Here is a 20986-nt window from a genome sequence, read left to right on the forward strand (position 1 = left end):
AAATACCTCTTGCTCGCATGAACACCATGTGAAGTGGCTTGAGTGTGGTGGAGAGCGGGTAGGAGGAATGTACATTACTTTCTTCATGGCCATTTGTAGGAATGGGTTACAGTTTGAAGAAACATGTGTTTGGTAAGGTAGCATCCCTATGTGCTTGCCATGAATGAACACATGTAACATGTAAGGTGTTGTTCATATTTGGTGTTTTTCCTATAGTTTTTTTTTAGTTTCTTCTTTCCATCCAATCTATAGCCTATTCTAGGCTTTGTCCTTGTTATCTCCTCATTAACCTTTTAATTGAAAGTCATTGTTGCACTTCCTTTTGTTTCTATATGTCCCTCATTATCTCATTATACTTGCCATAGGCAATACTATTGCATTTAGTTTCCCTAAACATTCAATTAAGTTTAACCAATCACAACACTTTATTTTTTTTACTTTTTAAATAACAATAGTTATTACGAAGTATATATATATATATATATATATATTTGCACTTTGATTGGTTCAAACCAATTTTTGTTATACGGATGCTTTTTTCGGACTTCCTCCATATTACATTATTTTCGGCAAGATTTTCGTCCACACTAAAATTTGTAAGCTACATTCATTTTTGTGATGTCCTTTTGTTGTTTTCCAATTTTTCATACAGACACAATAAAATGAATATATAATTTCAAATGCAAATATATATATATATATATATATATATATATCAAAGCATTAAAATTCAAATGATTTGAACAATGAAACAATATTGTAGAGGATAGTGTGAGGGGAATAACCTAAAAATTTTGTAATGTAAAATTTGAGACACAAATTAATAGCATAAAATTTGAATTGCTTCATATAGAATTAAATCATATACAATCATAATTTTTTAATTATATAAATTTTAACATAATTAATGAATATTTTAATAATTAAATTTTAAAATGATCTAATGTCTTTTTAATTATCATTGATCAATAAACTAAATTCAAAGTATGAGTGAGTAAAATGAGGGTATCATCTTTTTCCTTATTTGAAATTTTATCTCATTATTGACTTTAATATATACTTTTGAAAAGACAAGTTTAATATCAATAATCTTTTGATTGCATTGTAATTTTTAAGCTGTAAATTGTAGCTTGAAATCATGTCATTTTAGTAATAATAGTTTTAAAATAATGATTTCAAATGTTCAATCAAAATATTTAAAAATGATAAAATATTTAATTAATAATTATAATTCAAAAATATATTTATATTTATATTTTAACTTTAATAGACAGATTAAAAATAATAATTTTCTAAAGTCTTATGAAATAGAAAATCAATCTTAGATGAAGATATATGAGATATAATCTGTATTATTATTATTAAACACAAGTAAAATAAATATATTTGAATTCACTTATTTCAATTAGCAAATTGATTTTTATAAATCAAATTATTTTATGAACACTTCATATAACTCAATCTATTTCTTTATTATCAACTATATCACCTAACTACAATTAAATGAATGAATTTATAAATTTACTTATTTATTAACTAATATTTTAATTATTTATAATATCTGAAATCTTGTTATAAAAGAAACAAATAACTTTCATTAACTATACTAACTATAATAAGAGATAATTATAATATAATTTAATATATTGAAGAGTAAAAATTCAGAGAAATGATTTTGAATTTTTTCATACAAATATTTTACTTTTTTATTATACTAAATTTAATATTAAATAATTAAATAATAGAATATCTTTATTACTAAAATTATATTATAATTGATTTCTAAACTATGAAGGCAAGTACATGCCACTATATGACACTTGTTCCAATTTTAAAAACATGATATTTATCGGTGTCTTGTCAATTAAGAAAAGGTAATTTACAATATTCTTCACTTTTCCATTTTGCAGCTGCTAGAATAACAATCCTTGCTTTAATTATAACACACTTTGGCCACTGAATGACAGGTTTATCTCCCTTATTAGATAATACTTTGCTTCACCTTGCAATATTCTCTTTACCTTTTTTAATTTTTCCTCCGTCTCCCATTTATCTTATAACTAATAAAATATACTCAATAACAGTTCTCATTTTATATTATTATTGAACGCAAACTTTAGGCACGAATTGACTGGCGTAACTCCTTTAGTAAGTAATGCTATTTCACTTCAGCTTGCAATATCCTCTTTTTCTTTTGCTTTTCCATCTGTCTGCCATTTATATTATTCGTTTGCTTTCCCATCTGTCTGCCATTTATATTATTCGTTTGCTTTTCCATCTGTCTCCCATTTATATTATTCGGGTTAACGCATTTAATTCATTCCGAAGTCACAAGAAACGCATTTTGCTTTTCTTGAAGTGAAAAATAATCCAGTACCTTCGATGTTGCTGCTATAAGTGCCCGGTCTCTAGATGATCGCACTCAAGCTTATCGATTCTGTTTTGTTATTAGTGCTTTGAGCAATTCTGTTTTCCTTTTTCCTGCATAGAAACTTGAGAGAGGGATTTATCATTTTTAGCTTCAGTAGAGATGGAATCTGTAATTGGTGGAGCTGTTGTGGGGAGAATTACTGAGATGGCCGTTCAGACGGCCATTCAGAAATTAGCTGAGGCAACAAAGTCTGCGGTGAATTTCAGAGTAGAGTTGATATGGTTAAACGAGGAGCTCGGATCTTTAAGGGTTTTTCTGCAAGATGCTGATCGACAGTCTCATCGCAGTGATGATGTGAAACAGTGGCTTGAAAAAATTCGGTACATTGCCATGAGAGCAGAGGACATCTCCGAGGAGTGTGCTCTTGAACCCATGTATGGAAATGATGCCCAATCTTGTGGCTTCAGTTTTAGTCAATGGATTTTTCAGTTCAGGATCGGGCGGCAAATTAGAGACATCAAAGATCGCCTGGGAAATATGAATGAAAAGGCTGCGCAGCTGAGGCTACGTCGTGAAGTTTTGGGCGCTGCAGATGAAGCATCATTACCCACTACGTCTCAAATTGTACCCGTGGAGTTGAAGAGGACTTATCTTCTGCCCAGTGATTCACACCCCGTGGGAATAGAGTCCAAAGTCGATGACATACTCAATTTGTTGAATGAACCAGCCATTCCAACTATTGCGGTGGTTGGGATGGGAGGGATAGGCAAGACCTATCTTCTTCAACATGTTTACAGCAAAGCGAAAGAAAGGTACGAGAAATCTATATGGCTCTCAGTTTCTCAAAGTTACTCTGTTTCTATGTTACAAAAAGATATAGTCTTTCAGTTAAAAGATAAAGATTTAAGTGAGGAGATAGAAAAAAATAGTGGAATAAGTGAGCAGACATTAGCTCAAAGGATTAATGAAACGTTCCAAGGTTTAAGATGTCTAGTAGTTTTAGATGATGTGTGGAGGGCTTCTAGAGAAGAAGACTTGTTGTCCAGACTTGGCCTCCCAAGTGGGAGCAATAGTCAATGTAAAATTGTCGTTACCACACGAAGCAAGGTGGTTTCTACAAATTTGAATGCTCGTGTGTATGAGATGCATTTGATGACAGATGAAGATAGTTGGAGGCTGTTTTGTGTTTATGCATTTGGAGGATTTGAAGAAGATGTAGAGCCTCAGCATCAGCAGCTAAAAGAAGTTGGCCGTAACATTGTGAAGCAATGTGGAAATTTGCCACTGGCAGTGAAAACGATAGCAGCATCTCTGGCCAACTCCAAAACTCTGGGCAAATGGGAGTTGAAGCTCCGTCAGCTGGAGCAGATAATAGTTTCTGTTGGCCCCGAAAATGAGCCGATCATGGGCATTCTGAAATTGAGCTATGATTCTCTGCCTGCCCGCCTGAAAGCCTGTTTTGCATATCTTTCCTTCTTCCCTGAGGACGAGGAGATAGATGCTGAGTATCTGATATATCTGTGGATCGGAGAAGGTTTTATACCTGCGGGAGAGGACCAATTGGATGTGGCATGGGATTGCTTACATCAACTTGCCAATCTTTGTCTGCTTCAACTGTGGGAAGATGTGTCTCATTATAGGCTTCCCAAACATTGCAGAATTCATGATTTGCTGCTAGATCTGGCCATCTACATATCGATAGAAAATAAATGTGCTTTTTCTCTTGAGAAAGCCAGTACAAGTGCAAGTGACGGCAGTGGCAGCTGCTGTCGGATTTTAGTGGCAAAGAAAGAGATAGACGACAATGCCGTCTCAGACAGCCGTCCAGTTTGTCTCCGTACACTCTCACTCTCTCAGAATGACAAGATTAGAAGCATTCCCAGCAACTTCTTGAGCGGTATGAGCAGACTGCGGGTTCTCGATTTGAGCGGGACAAGCATCTCGAAGTTGCCTGCATCCGTTGGGAAGATGAAGCTTCTCAAAGTCCTGAACTTAGGAGGTACGGATATGAACCTGGTTCCAGAGTGTGTGAGGCACTTAAAAGGTCTTTTGTTTCTCGCTGTCCCTGATTATTGCAGATCCCTACCAGAATGGATAAGTGAACTTAGATGCCTTCAACATTTAGAAAGAAGAGGTGAGTACGTCATGCCGGAGGGAATAGTAAAGCTAGCCTCTTTAAGAACGCTGCGATGCCCAGTGAGAGTAAGTAAGCAGTTGGAGGATTTGGGCGAGATGACTCAGCTTCAGGAACTATGGTTAAATATTCCTAATGAGGAGGAGTTGCAGAGGATGAAAAAATGGAAGCTGTTGAATATGCGTCGTCTGGTATTGTCATCTGATCCACTTTACGATCCTTGGCACGTGCCGGAGAATATGAGAAAAAAGGAACATTTGGAAAGTCTTAAATTAAGCGAGTTTCCAGTGCCAAGATGGATCTGTGATTTGCAAAATCTCAGGGGACTTAGATTATATCGGTGTGAGTGTAGTGAATATCCAGAGTTGCAAAGGCTTTCCAATCTAGTGAGTTTGAATTTGGAAGCGAATTGGAGCTGCAGAGAATTGCCAAAGGCGTTTGGAAAGTCAAGAGGGTTTCCAAACCTCCGTTTTTTCAGAATTGATAGATTTGACAAATTAGAAGAGTTGTTTGATTTGGAGGATGGAGCGATGGCATGTCTGGAGGTGTTGGAGATATCGAGTTGTGAGAAACTGAAGAGAGTGGGAGAGGGATTGGAGCGGTTGAAAACGCTCAAGGAGTTGACATGTGAAATCTGGGGGTTCCAAGTTTGCCATTGGTGGGAGCCGTTGAAGGAAGGCATGGAATATTGGACTAAAATTAAAGCCAACAATCCCAAGGTAAACATCCAAGTTCAAAACTTTTGAGTAGAATTGTCAATTTAAAAATATTAATTAAGTGATGGGCTTTACTTGACAACTTTTGTTTTTCTCTTAGTCAACCCTCCATTTAAATTTTTTTTACTATATATTTTAACAATTTTTTCTTATATTTTCATTATTTTTTAATATAAGAATATGATTTAAGAAATCTATGTTTTCTTTTAGAAAATTCAAATTTGACTTTAGTTTTTATTAGAAAATTCGAATTTGACTTTAGTTATTATTTTAAAATTTCGTTTATTTTTAAAATTAGATTAATTTTTTAAATTAAATTATTTTTTATTATTTTTTTGCTTTATTTTATTTCCTTGTAATTTTTCTATTAGTTTTTCATAATATATTTATTATCTAAAATTTGTTTAGATAAACATTTTATTTATAATAAATAAATAATATATTTTTGATCTATTTAATTTTTTAAATTTTTACTTATATTGAAAACTATTTCTAGTTTATTTTATCACAACATTTAATATAATTTATAGTCAACACACTTTTTGTAAATAAAGTGTAGTTTTTTATTATAAAGTTTCAAAGAAATTTATCTTTTTTACAACAATAAATTAATATTTTTATATAATAATGTTTTAAAGTATTAAATGTTTAGAAAATTATAATTATCTTAATTCTTTTGAAATATAATTTTAAAAATAGACATACAACACAATAGTTAATTGCGAATTTCTTATTATGGAGGTTTTGTTAATTACAACACATAATAATAAATAATCTTGGCTTCAGCACACACACACACACACATAATTAAAATGGTTAAAAATGGACATGATAGAAATCATATATATGAAGTTATATTGTTTAAAAAAAAATCTTTATCTTTTTAACATATAACAAACTAGTAGTTGAACATTTTTGTGTGGAATGATAAGTCGATAGGAAATAGGGTTAGGACTATAGTTCAATTAGGAATATAATTAATTAATTATATTAATATTTATATTTGATCACGTTAGCCTTTTATCGGGATTACATTTTTACCTTGGATTAAAATATGATCATGGTTTAGTTATATTTAGATTAGGTTTTGATTTTCAGGTAACTTTTAGTTATATTTAGGGTCATCTTTTAAATTATATTAGATTGGCATTATGATTATGACATCTACTTTAATTAGGTTAATTTATTTAGATCGTATATAGATTAAGATTAAATTTTGTTTAGCATAAGTTGTAGGATTAGGTTTAAGGATTCATTTATCAAGTGATCCTAATTTTTTATTGAAGATGAGAGTAGATTTTGGAAGGTACTAAAAGCTCACTTATTATTTACTAATAGTATTAGAAATATTAGATTTTAGATATAATTAGTATTAGCATTAGGATTTGGTTTTGTATTATAATTGTAATTGTGAGTTTTTATTTATTTTAATATGTAATATTAGAGTTAGATTTACTATTTATGGTTGGAAATATATTTGTAGGCTTTAGATTACACATTGTTTATGGTATTTGTTAATATGTAAAATTTTCAATCTACAAGTCAAATTTTTAGTACACTTTATTAAAGATTCATCAAAAATAAATTTTAATATCTATCATATTTAAGAGTAAATATATTAGATATAAATATAACACACTTATATATATCATACTAATTATAAATAAATAAATAATTAATACCTTTTAAAATTAAAACGTAAACTTATTTTATTTAGAAATTAGTAGAAAATGGAAAAAAAATTTAATTAATCTATAAATAAACAACACTTCTAATATATACATTTTATTTATAAATTATTTAAATTATAAAATTAGACTAAATTAATTGTGTGTGTGTGTGTGTGTGTGTGTGTGTGTGTGTGTGTGTGTGTGTGTGTGTGTGTGTGTGTGTGTGTGTGTGTGTGTGTGTTATAGCTTCAAAATCTTCGGTAACTTCCTCATAACTAGCTTTAGTACCCACATTCCTAGGTACACCACCTAAATTACTTACAATTTCAGTGATCATGTCACTCTTCATCAATGCAATCTCAGATTTGAACTCTATTCTAATCTTCTCTAGGATCTTCAATTTCCCTAGGATCAAATCTTCTTTGAGGAATCTTCCAAAAGTTTTACAAATCTAAAGTAATAGATCCACCAATCCAAAAGATCAATTAGCCACAAGATCAACCTTCTCTATAAATCCTGTTGTTAACTACCTTAGCTTTGGTGATCTATCAACACATTCAAGAAAAACCTTCACTCTGATGCCATTTGACGTAGTATAAGGTAGGAAAATCCCCAAAGGAGATGTCCAAGCCACTAGAAAATAACCACACAATAGAAATACAACAACAAAGCAATAATAATGCAAGATCTGATACCAAATCACAACTCTTTATTCATAGATATAACTGAATACATGCAATATTCCTGACTATAACGCCTTTTGGGTTAGGGCTAACTACAAATAGCAATTACAAAATTATTTCTACAAGATCCAACAAGATCCAACTTACAAACCCAATCCCAGCTAGTTGAGATACACAATTGTATAAGAACATCAAGAAGAATCCACACTTGTACCCTTAGGTCCACCAAGAAATACTCTTGTTCCTAAGCCACAACCCTAGCTCTTCAAAAATTTCACTTTTACTGCATCCCTTCTCCAAGTTTTAATGAATAAAAACTAACTAAAGACTCCATAAAACCCCTTACTTATACCCAACTATGCCACAAGTCAGCCCAACTTATTACAAACTAGATTAAATCCCTTACATTAAATATAGGTCGAGCTATAAGTTGGCTACAACACTAAATTAAATACCCATACATAAATTAAATGCCAAAAGTTAACTCATAGATAACTCAACATGAATAGAGGCAAGACCAATGCTGGCACTCGGCATATATAGGAACACTTGGCATCCACTAGAAAACTCGGTACCAACACGAAATTGGAAACCACTGATAATAAACTCCAACATGCAGGATTGCTAGAAGGTCTAGGATGCTCCTACATCAGCTACGGTCCAACAAGGGAGAATCCCTAATCTTGTGCTCAGTTAACTAGCCCTGATAGCAGGTATTCCAAAGCTTAAGCTAAAGCACCTTCTGAGTAAAGGTGGTACCACCTATCTAGATTTCCATTGTATCTTTGAGTTCCCTAGATAGGTCAACCTCATCACAAACCCTACACTGAGGTTGAGCATTGAAAAACTTGTTTGGTTCAAGGCACACAATGTTTTCAATGGTTTGAGCAATAGCTATTAAAAAAGATTAGAAAGGAATGGGAAGCCTAGGGAACTTTATCCAAATGGGAACCTTAAGCTTCTAATCATTAGAAACAACAAAATCTTTTGAACAACATTGAAAAACCAAGAAGGAGAACCTGATGGTCAAGGGACCTTGCACAAAAATAGGTTCAACTTTGCCTGCATTACCAAAAAGGAAAATTAAAAATCCTTTGGTAAGGCTTTGGATGCCTTCAAGGTGAACACCCTGAGGTGTCCAAACCTTGGAAACCCATTCCCACAACATGCTTTCAAAAGGAGTACAACCCACAAAATACCTAATGAGAGTTTTTTGTTCTAGCCATGTGCATGCACTATCAAACTCCTTGACATTCAAAATAGTATCAGGAGAGGAATTACCTCATGAAACACCTTGGGTAAGAACTTCCATAGGTGTTTGGTTGGTGGAGCCATTCTCTCCAATAGCAACCACAACTCTAGCACCAACATCAACTATTGGGCCAGAGAAGGTTGAGCTCATTATAAATGAAAACTAATTCTTCCAGTAAATGTAGTATGAGAGACGGTAAAAGCTAATGAGGATTCAGATAAAATTTGTACAAACCCTAGCAGAGCTCATTTTCTCTATTCCATTAATCCTTCCTTAACTTTCATCTTATTATAGAATTTTAATTCTTATTTGTTTAGATGTTTTGAAATACAAACTACTATATTTATGTTATCTATTAGAATGGAAGTAAGATATGTGAAGTCTATCACTCCTATTGACTTTTTATTGCACCTATAAAAATGTGCAACTATTATCATTACTTAATTTTTGAATAGATCTAAATCTCTATAAAATCTTTCTAATTTGTTTCTTTCATATATTAACATTATTGAGTGGATAGACTTATATGTTGGCAGTTATGCTTCCAATTTTTTAAAATTTCGCTACAAAATTGTCACCCTGTCCCACTCCTTTTCAATTACTTTCATTATTTTATTATTTTAATATTATTTATTTATATTCTTTCTATTCTATTTATTTCTTTTAGTTTTCTTTCTAATGAGTTTCCTTGATATGTTTTGGTACAATTTTTAAATTAAAAAATATATTAATTTTAGAATTAAAAAATAAATGTTAATAAAAAACATAAAATTAAAAAAATTATTAAAAAGATTCAAATTTTAAAAAGTTTATACTAGAATTATTTTTTTAAAATAAAATATAATGAAAAGGATCAATTTTTAAAGAGTTGTATAAAAAATTTAAGCTAATTTTTAAATATGAAAAGGAAAATTCATATTTTAAAAAAATTACATGTTATGAAATTATAAAATATAAATTGAAATAGAATGTGTGAAAATAGAAAATAATTAAAATTCCAATTTATTTCTAGAATTCACAATTGAAACATTATTCACATTTACAAAATATATTAGATTTTTAGTAATAATAATCAAAATATTTGTTTTATAATTAGAATACAAAATATGATTATTAAATTTTTAACTACAATTAAATTAATAATTAATAATTAGATTATTTTTTATAATAAGAAAGTGTGATTATTAAAAACTTTAATCTTGCATTAAATAGTCAAAAGAAAATAAATTAATGAATAAATAAAATTCAATCTTGAGTCTTTTTATGAGACATTTTGTTAAATAGTTCATGTGCACAAAGAATTTTTTTTTTAATTTCATAATTTCTATTCTTTCTATTGTATTTATTTCTTTTAGTTTTATTTCCCACTTTCACAAGTTTCCTTATTTGTTTCAATGGCTATTCATATTTATTGGAAAAGGGGATATTTTAGAATCATTTATCATTGCCCTTTCTCTATTAGTACTATTTGTTCAATAATAGAAAGATTGTGGAGGGATAATGAAGGGTTTCAGCCATGTTTTCATCTCAGTTTGTGAGAATGATAGTTAAATGAGGTTTTATTTGAACTTCTAAAATTTTATTTTTAAAGTATGATTTGTTTTGTGATTCATTTAGTATAATATCATTTTCTTGATCTGATTTAGGCATAAGAAATTGTGTTATTTAAGAATGGTGACGTCTATCTAGTAGAATAAATGTACCCAATTTGACACTTTTTTAAATTACTAATTAATTTGAAAGTCATGACTTTCAAATTAATTAATAATTTTTTTTAAAAGCATCATATCGACTGCATTTATTCAGCTATTAAGCCATGAGCTTTCAGAATGGGCATTATTGAATGTTTGATCTTAATTAATAGTGGAAGAAGGAGCATGTGGCAATTGAAAAGAAGGGCAAAAAAATCAAGTTGTAGTGAGATAACATGCTATCATTGGGTGAAACAAAGATTATACATTTAAGGATGATTTGTGCCTCTCTTAAATAGGTTGAGTATTTTTATCAGGCCGGTGGATTTAATTAAGACCTTTAAAATTTTATATATTGTGTTTTGAAATATTACTAAGGGAAGAATAGTGAGAAAAATGGTAGAAATAGAAAAAAATGCAAAGAATAGATCTTATCTCAAAAATCCACAGAATGGAAACCCTAAGTTTCAATGCCAGCATCTTTCAAATAAATCCTATTATATTGTAAATCTGAATATGCCCCTCTCTCTAAAGAAAAGAAAGCTTGAAAAAATTCCTCCTAAAAATCAATTCAAAGCACTAATTAAGTGTCATGAAGAACGAAACAAGGAAATAGCTTATCAAAACCAACAACAAACCAATAAATGTCCTCTGATCTCAAAGTCATGAATGCATAAAATAACATGAAATCATAAGCATAATTAGGAAGAAGGATGGGAGAAAGTCCACATCCAGAAGGAGATTTGAGATCAAATTGATCTAAATCACAAAAACAATAGGGACCTCCAAGGATGACACAAAGCTAGGGCAAAAGAGACAAAGAAAGACATAAAAAAACAAGAAAATTTCTATGGGAAAACAAAGTATGCAAGAAATACATAAAAAAAAGAAAGACGAATAGCCAAATCATTTGAGGAGTTTTCAAACAATAAAAATCATAGCAGCTGCTCTAAGGAAGGGAAAGCCTTACACGACACAAATTTTCAAGCTCCATAGATCTATCCTAAACCCTATTGAGTATCAAAAGCCAATAGAATTCTTGTTAACCCTAAACCTAGAAACCATCCATATTTTTCCTCAAACCTAGTTCATTCAGAAAAATTGAATTCACTCACATCACACATATTCCAATTTGGCCAATTTCTAGTTCATAAACTAGGAACAAAACTACCACAACCACTCATTAGCTAGAAAAAAGAAGCAAAGGTAGCCACTACCATCATTATCAACAATAAGGTAAGTGTAGATAGATGGTCTAATTATGAAGAAAGGGGTTTATATGTTGTATGGACAAGGCCAAAATTAGAATGGCCAAAAATGGTTAATTGGTTCAAATCCATGAATGCCAAATAGGTAAGTATAACTTTTCTCTTAAACACTTTATTTTTTCTGCATTGTATAAATTTAAGTATTAGGAAATCTTTACTTGAAAATTCTCTAAATTATATTAATGTATATAGTCTAAAATTTCTAAAATGGAAACCCAACTTTAATGAAACCCTAGTTAGCTCCATAAACCTCTCAAGATGAATAACATTAAATAACATCCCATCTAAATTATATGACATCAAAATTTTCATTCAAATTGGAGAGCTTTTCTAGGGGGATCAATGGTTATGAACCTCACCATATCAAATCTACATTAGTGAAATTCTTAATTAACTTCAAACCATAATTCTATCACCAAGAGTATATCAAAATTATCACAAATAGACCACTATTCAAAATCAATTTCTCTATATATCAACGAAAAATTAGACACATGAAATTTTTCAAAGACATGAGAAGGGTGGAAAAAAACTGAAAGAATTGATTAATATCAATTCTGCACAACCCAAGAAGACCCTGTTAACTAATAACTTGTCACAAGAGAAGAATAATGGAGATAGAAGAAAAGGTGCTCTCAAATGTGAAAAATGCATAAGAGATAAAGAGAAAAGTACAAGGCTCAACCTTATAAAGGTGAGATAGAAACCCTAAATGAAAAAGATAGGTTGCACATTATTAATTACTAATTAATTAATAATGTACCTAAATGAAGCTTAAGTAACTAGAGTAAAAGAAACTTAACTAATTAAATCAATATGATTTAATTAATAAGTATAAATGAAAAAATACTCTAATACCCCCCCTTGATTTGAAAGTAATGAGTAAGCTTACCTAGCAAAGAAAAGCTATGAAAGTAAAAAAAATTGGGCCCTAGCAATAAGGCCTAATCAAGTACCCAATATAAGGAAATCTCTATAAATTGGGGCAAAGGAGAAAACCTAGTGGGAAAAAACTCCTCTCCAAAAAGAGATGTAATAGCTTCAAGAGACTCTCTCAAAGCCATAAGTACAATATGTGACTTCAACACCCCCCCACCCCCCACCCCATGACAGAGGGTTAAGGCTCCAAAGCCACCCTAGAATGAAAGAACCCTTGGATCAATGAACAAACCACTATGACTCCAATGTAGAGGAGGTGAAAGTTAGTGGACACGGTAGAGGGAACCTTGAAAGCTAAGGTGTCATTGGAAGGCCAAGCTAATGATCAAAGGAGTAGACACGAGGATCGTGAAAGGAAATCCCCAATGTAAGTGGTATGATAGGTGTGCAGTAACTGTCATCAAAGAGGAGATGAATGTCCTTTGTAGAATCCTCAATAACTGCACCTGGTGGCTCGATGAATGGAGCTAGAGGATCAAGCAGTGCTAAAGAAGAAATCTGTTGAATAGAAAAGAGCTCAAGAGGAGGTGGCAAGGCAGTCACAACAGTAGTCTCAGGAACCACATAGAGATTCAAGAAACTTGACTGTGCCACACGATGTTGTCTCAATAAAGGAGAGATGTGCTCTGGAAAAGGTGGACCATAGTGTGAAAAGGAGTAGAGATGAGTGGAAAGATCAACTGTCCCTATAGCAACAATACCTCCTTTCATACTATCCCATATGAAAACTAAATCTGGAGTGAACTCAACTATCTTCTCGAACCCACTATGAGAAATCTAATAAACTAAGAGAAGGTTTGCATGACTATCGACTTCAAAAATTAACCTTCTTAATGGTCAGACCAATCTGCTAAATAATGGTTGTATGGAATCCCTATCTTCTTTGGAAATTGAGATTTTTAATGGCAAGACCAAACAAGATGGCAAAGCCAATCGGGATGCAAACAATCACCAATGCTACAATTCCCACAAAGTCATGTCTCATCCCAAAGTGATTCTTATGAATTCAGATACCATCACTTTCCCATCTGCTGTCTCCATCTCTGCATCCACATCTCCAAGCTATGATGCAGTTAGACCATAGAGTGCCCAGGAAATAGGTTATGCCCAGTTGTTCCATCTCCACCACATAGGCATTTTTTGGTTCAAAGGAAAACCACTTGATTGCATTAGGAATAATCATGATATGTTATTAAACATCTAACATTTATTAAAACTGTGATGTATAAAATTTGCCTCAACAAAAAAGCTCTCACATTTCCTTGCAGGTCGAGGAATGCTAAAGCCACAAAAAAGGTTCCATGTAGAATAAAATGCAGATGAAATGATTGTTGCAACATGGAAGTTTGGAGTTACAACAACTACCACCATTCCAAAGAAGTTGAAGTATAGAAATGTGAAAAACATGAAAAAGAAGAACTAGAAAAACTTGATTACTGTCCACTCAAATGCAATCATGGAATATTTTACACAAATATATATCAAAGATCATGTATCCATAGACAAAATATTCAAATATATATCAAAATACATAGATCCATATACAAAATGTGGCTGATCATGCCATAAGAATGTGTATAATATCAATATTTCTATATACATTGTCACATATGCCATCTCAAAATGTCTCATGGTGCATCGTACAACAACTATACTATCCTAGGGTGCTGGTGGATGATCAAAATGCAGCCTCTTCACTACACTAGGTGGATCAGATGCCTCCTACATAAACAAAAAAGGAAAACCCAAAGTTAGACTACTAAGTGTAGACACCTAAATTTGATTACACTGCTTTGGTAATCTAATTTAGCCATCTCTAAAGGCATCATTAATTAAATTCTTATTTAATTAATCCTTTGCCATCCCTAGTTGATTAATTTAATTAATCATCTATAGTCCTAATTGATAAATCAAATAATCTATTATTTATCAATTAAATCCTTTTCTCCTATCTAATTCCAAAAATCCCCATTTATTGAATAAATCTATTTGATAAATGAAATCCTCAAATTCAAAAACCCCTAACCTATCTCTAATCCTCCATTTAGCCTAATCCACCCCATCCACCCATACTAACCAAGCTTAGCCACTAACTCACCCACCCTCATTAATGCCATCCACTTGCACATCTCTAACATCCCTAATCTAATCCTAAACCCAAGCCTAATCCACCCCCTAATGTTGTCACATTCCTTAAACAAGTTTAAGACTTTCCTAATCCAAACCAAAGTCTCCCCTCAAAAATCCCAACCACTAAGTCATGAGTGCTCTTACAAAACATAAAAGACTCTTACAAGCCCACTCATGACTCTTACACCCATCTTCCACACTCTTCCCTCTTCCACACTCATTCCTCTTACATCCCTCTTACATACTCAACCCCACTCATCATGCCTTTAACCAACCCTTTACCCTGCCCTCTCACACTCATCCTCCTTGTGACAAGTGTCACCTTCCCATTGGTGCTAAACAAGCACAATCCATGTGCTCTCCTTTGAGTGCATCCTAGCCCTCCTTAAGCCTTCATCCATCCTTGCATCTAAGCCCTCCATCCCTCTACCCCTTAGCCTATAAATTGAATCCCATCCCAAGCCATTTCATCAACAATCTTTGAGCTAAAGTTACCATGCCCTTTTGAGAGCCAAAAGCCATACCCATACCCTTATAATGCCAAATTGAGAGCTCACAAAGCTACCAATTTTCCATTACCCATCTCCATTGAAGCAAATTTTGAGCATCTTGAGCATACATCCACAGCAAAAGGACACATCTACAGAATCTAGAAAGCATGGAGTGTTTTCTCTTGTGAGGTTTGCACTTCTTGTTTGCTTTCTTTGTCTAAGCATATATGTGAATTTAGTTTTTGGTTTGTGAATGTTTACTTTATTTGTTAATGTTCTTTGCATACTAATTCTTGTTCTACACTAAGTTTATATGATTTTTTGTATCTAACATTGAATTACTCAAATGCATAATGATCTTTTTTTAATGAGTATTTATACTATCAAAATTTCATAATAAATACGTCTCTCGTCAACCTCCTAGGTCGGTCAGGAGTCTAGGCTGTATATGTTCAAATATGTTTGTCAGATGAATCTACAATTTAAACTATAACATTATAATTCATAGAATGATAAATTTATAATATATTTAATCATGAATTAAAACTACAAATTACTATTGTAGTCTCCTCCTCAGGAGAGAGTGGCTGCATCATCAAATCTACACAACTCTCTTGTCGGACCTCATGTGCACTAAGAGTCTACTATGAGATAAAAAATAGTAGTTGTTAATATCACAGAAATCAGTTTTGAATTTATTTATGAAGATAAGGAATATAAAAATAAATGATACTTATACATACAATGGGGCTCTTAGTGCAAATGGAAATCCCTAATGGTCTACGACACAGAATCTATACAGGCTCATCTCTAGTAGCCACGTCCTATATACAATAAATAATGTAATTAAATGGGATTACCACAAACATTTTACAAGAATGTATCAATATTTAATCAAATAGAAAGCACCTAATTTCCTTTCCTTTGTCAATGCATGCTGGCTCACCCCCACACTTTGTCCCCCTGAGACAGGTGGTACTTGCAAGATAAAAGAAAGATTAGCAACCATATATGCTACAATATCAAATAGAAAAAATAAATTTGAACACAAAATAATGTACCATAGATGTCTCAAGGCCAAATGAAATGGCTAAGAGCATGGCATCATCAATTTGTCTGAGCTCCTCCTCGGTCATCAACTAAACATGAATGAAGATCACATACATGTAAAAGTCAGTATGGCTTAAAAATTAAAATTACTCTATTATAAAAATTAACTTTAAACCGCATATGTCATAACAAAAAAATGTATACATGTATTGACATCAAAGGAGTCCATGCCTCTGTATTCCCCTCCTCTCTCACATCAGGGTCTGTAGCCTCTACGTCTAGTGTATCCTCATCTAATACAAAATGATACTCAGGAAGATTACCTATGGGACCCAAGCAAATATTCTTACACATAATGCAAGTGTGAGGCACATAAATTTGTGATGAGCTAACTAATGATGAATTGGCACCAACATCATCCACACAAGGAGGTACGACTAACCTAGCCTGAGATATCTTTAGGCTACTCAGCTTATGAATGGATCTGATGGTCTAATAGCTAGCCTTTGCCATAATATCCGAATGCTGCACTCAAGGAGGGGGGGAGATATCAGTGGTGGGGACAAAAGTGCTAGCTTTCTTTTGCTAGGAAGAGGGTCTATCCTGAGGAGCTCCTAGTCCTAAGCCCATGTTGGGCTTCATGCTCCAATAGTTCACTTTAAGTTTCAACAAAAAATTTGCATATAATTTTCTTAGGAAATAAAATGGTATGTCTAAATTTCCATATGGAGGGATATCAAAGACCATCCACCAATGATCCTGAAAGTTTCCACGTATGGTGTCATTTGTGCACCATTTAATCGATAGTTTGGATTTTTTTGGGTCGATTGGCAAAGCCATTTTCGGGTTTGCAAAAGGCTAGCCAAATCCTCTTTAGTTATATTAAGGGCCGCAACCTCATCATAGTCCAAACCATCATCAAACATCTCATGCATTTCATCACACCAATGAAGAGCAACATTATGTTGGTTCGTAAGGGTTTCAATGTTATCCACTATGGTGTTTAACGTGGATAACATAGGAGCCAATGTAGGTACATTATTATATGTTGTATGCAAACCTCTCAATTTGGTGAGATTTTTATTTATCATATCCTCGATTCGAGGAGGGTTTTGAGGGGGTAGAGGATCATTTGGTGGATGGTTTTATGGGGGTACTAGATCGTTTGGTAGGGGGTTATGAGAAATATTATTCTCGGCCTTAGTGTCATCATTTTGATCAGCCATTCTTATTGAATTACAAAACGTAATATCTATTTTAAAAAGATCCTTAATTTTAACAATTTTTTTTTCACAAAAACCCTAGATTCAACTAAAACAAACAAAATCATGCTAAAATCTATTGAATTTAGGTTAAAAATGAGTTAAAAAACAAAAAAAAATGCCTTGATATCTTATATCTGATCATATATTTGATATCTGATCGAAGTGCAAATACTGGCCCCCAAATATGTGAAATAAAGGCCTATGGGTCTATGATTTTTTTTAATGTAATGTCATAGGTATCAGATATCCAATATTCGCTGCATATATTATATAATATACTACTTTTTATTATTTTATATTATATTATAATATATTACATTATTATTATTATATTATATTATTATAATATAATATATTATTATGTTATTATAATATAATAATATTACTATTGTATTATAATATAATATTATTATTATATTATATAAAAATAATAATATTATATTATATTATTATAATGTATTATATTATATTATTTTAATTTATAATATATTATATTTTTAATTATATATTCTATTATAATATGTTACATTTTTATTATTATATTATATTTTATATATATTATATTATATTATTATAATATAATACATTATTATGTTATTATAATATAATAATAATAATATTATAGTATAGTATAATAATAATTATTATAATTATATTATATTATATAATATTACATAATATATTATACTATTATAATATAATAATAATATTATATTATATTATAATAATTATAATTATTATATTATGATAATATTATCATGTTAATTATCGGATATCCAATAAGGCTCGGCCTTACTTTCTAGGTTTGGTACCTGGATAGGTAATAAAAAATTAGAGCGTATTTTGAAGCACTTTTAGACGTCTTCAAACTCTATTTTTGTCACATCGCCACTTTTTGGCACACCATGATCCTACACATACCCTCATGCATGTCAAGAAGCATTTGTGTTTAGATGTTGGCTATGATGTAGGAAGAATTACAATATTTTGCAATAGTCGAAGTGCAATATGTTTGGAAAAGAATTCTACTTTAATTGCTAGGACAAAACACATTGATGTATAATATCACTTTGTATGTGACATGGTCAAAGATGGAAAGCTAAATATAGAAAAGGTTGACACGAAGGAGAATGTTGTAGATGCATTAATGAAGCTAGTAAACATAATTAAATTTAAGTAGTGCACAACCTCCATGGGGCTTAAAACCCCTAACTCTTTTTAGGTGTGTTGATTGACTCCACACTTTGTCAAGTGGGAGATTGTTGAGAAGTGACGAAGTGAGAGTCTATTGTCGATGGATGTGTCTCACCATACAACAAGAACACCATACAATAGAGGCAATCTTAGTATATAGTGAGGAGACAAGGTGCATGTGTGGTGGACCGTAAGACAATTGGAGGCTACCATACTTGAAATTGAGCGTACAAAGAACAACTTCATTGTATAGTGTAGCAAGTCTCCCATGGTCATAGTGTGGGTATGGTGAAGGAGAAATTTTTTTGGCATACAATCATATTGTAGGTTCTTGATATCAAAGAGGATGACTCATTCTTGATGCTGAAGGGAATGTCCAATTCTAGAGGGACTCACAGGAGGCCGAAGAGAGTATTTTTCATACAGTGTTCTTAGCCACTAATGGACAGTTGGATTGGTATATTGTTTTGCCTATAATGGTTTCTATATTGAATCTTGAAACGAATTATAGTATGAATTAATGGCTGCAAGAATTCATTAAATATAAATGTGGTTAAAATTAGGTGGATTAAATAGGGCGATTTGAGCCTATGACAAAAATCTGGGGTCATTGTATGTTAAAATTGTTTACAATAATACAAAGTTTCCTGAGAGGTTTTTTGGGTGGTAAGTTTTCTCCCAGAAGGGTTTCCCACATTAAATCTAATGTTTTCTCTATGCTTTGTGTCTTATATTTATTTACTTGCACATCTTTACAATTTTGTTCTCGCATATTTCCTTGTTAATTTGACATTTGGAAAGCATTTTCACACCATTGGTTTTCTAACAATTAAGACTCAAAGGCTTCCACCTCCACTGAAAAGAATATGCACGTGATGGATATGTTGACAAGAATTCTAAACTTTTAAAGGTAGACAAAACTAGCCGATGAAAGTTGACCAATGGATTAATGAAAATGAAAAACCACACAATGAAGGTGAGATTATTGACAACACACATAGTGTAGTTATAAGATTGTAAAACACCTTAGCAAGTATAACATTGGACTCTGTGGTTTTCTACAGCCAACCCGCGACCTCCTCTGTCTAACTAGTTGTATTCAATTAAAGTAGAAACCACTCAAGACTCTTGCAAACTGTTTGAGAGAATATCTTCAGAAAATCCAAGTCACAGAAAAATGTTCTTAAGGAATATAGGTTATGAGAGTTGAATTTAAAACTAATAAGGAGGTCACCTAAATTAACCACTACTAGACTACAGGTGAACTTCAAAAAAATTATTGTTTCATATGCTACTTGTTCATATGATGCCCAATTCCAAGGGAAGCTGATCTAGTGGTATTGAGACTTCTGGCATGTCACATTTTTTATTTAATGCTTACACGGGTGAAAGAAGAATGAGTACTTGTGTAAAAACTAGAAAATGCAGCCATGCATCTTGGTTGACAGAATGTCTCAATTGCATCAATGCATAGTACATGATACTGTGCATAAAGTTTTAAGGGCTCTCAAGTAAATATAATTGGCTATAATGAATCCCAATTATGCCACATCCTAAAACTAATATGCACAATGTGGACTTCTATATACATTGCATCAACTTATTTGACAAAATGCCTCTAGTATTGTGCTGTTGAGAAACATGTGTCTCAACCTTGCAATCCTTTCTTGGAAAATTCTAGAATTTGTTTGTGAAAGTTTTCCACTTGTTTATGCATTGGAAAATAGTGAGTTGTTAAAATGAGTCTTGTCCATAGTAGAATATAGGTAGGTCATTTTTAGAGCCTTGATGACTCATTTTGTGACTTTTATGGGGGTCTAGACTAAGGGAAAAAATTGTGGACGGGATTACTATTTTAACTTGGTTGTTTTTCCATATTGGAAATGTAAATGTCAAAAATAGGTAACATGTGGCATGGTAGTTTTGACCATGGTTTTGTAAAACCATAAGTGGTTTCTAGGTTGTAAAATCACTATAAAAGGAGGGCTTGGGGAGGTGTTTGTGTAATTGAGTTCAGTTTGCAAGACTGTTGCTAGAAGGAGTCTCTCTGAGTTCGAGTTGTGGTGATGCCCTCCTATAAGAACTTGCATTGCAAGTGTATAGTAATAATTTTGGTTTGATAATACATTATC

At 32.1% G+C, this 20986-nt stretch overlaps 1 protein-coding gene across 1 annotated transcript; it reads left to right on the forward strand.

Moving 5' to 3' along the window:
• The first annotated feature begins 2337 nt into the window (after positions 1-2337).
• On the forward strand, positions 2338-5303 carry LOC149566201 (disease resistance RPP13-like protein 4). Its single transcript, XM_089819620.1, has one exon. The coding sequence runs from the start codon at positions 2531-2533 to the stop codon at positions 5249-5251; it is 2721 nt and encodes a 906-aa protein (XP_089675746.1). The 5' UTR covers positions 2338-2530; the 3' UTR covers positions 5252-5303.
• The last annotated feature ends 15683 nt before the right edge of the window (positions 5304-20986 follow it).

This window comes from Cupressus sempervirens, chromosome 3 (genome assembly GCF_028749045.1).
Source record: "Cupressus sempervirens isolate cs-2001-9-10 chromosome 3, ASM2874904v1, whole genome shotgun sequence".
Classification (NCBI taxonomy): domain Eukaryota; kingdom Viridiplantae; phylum Streptophyta; class Pinopsida; order Cupressales; family Cupressaceae; genus Cupressus; species Cupressus sempervirens.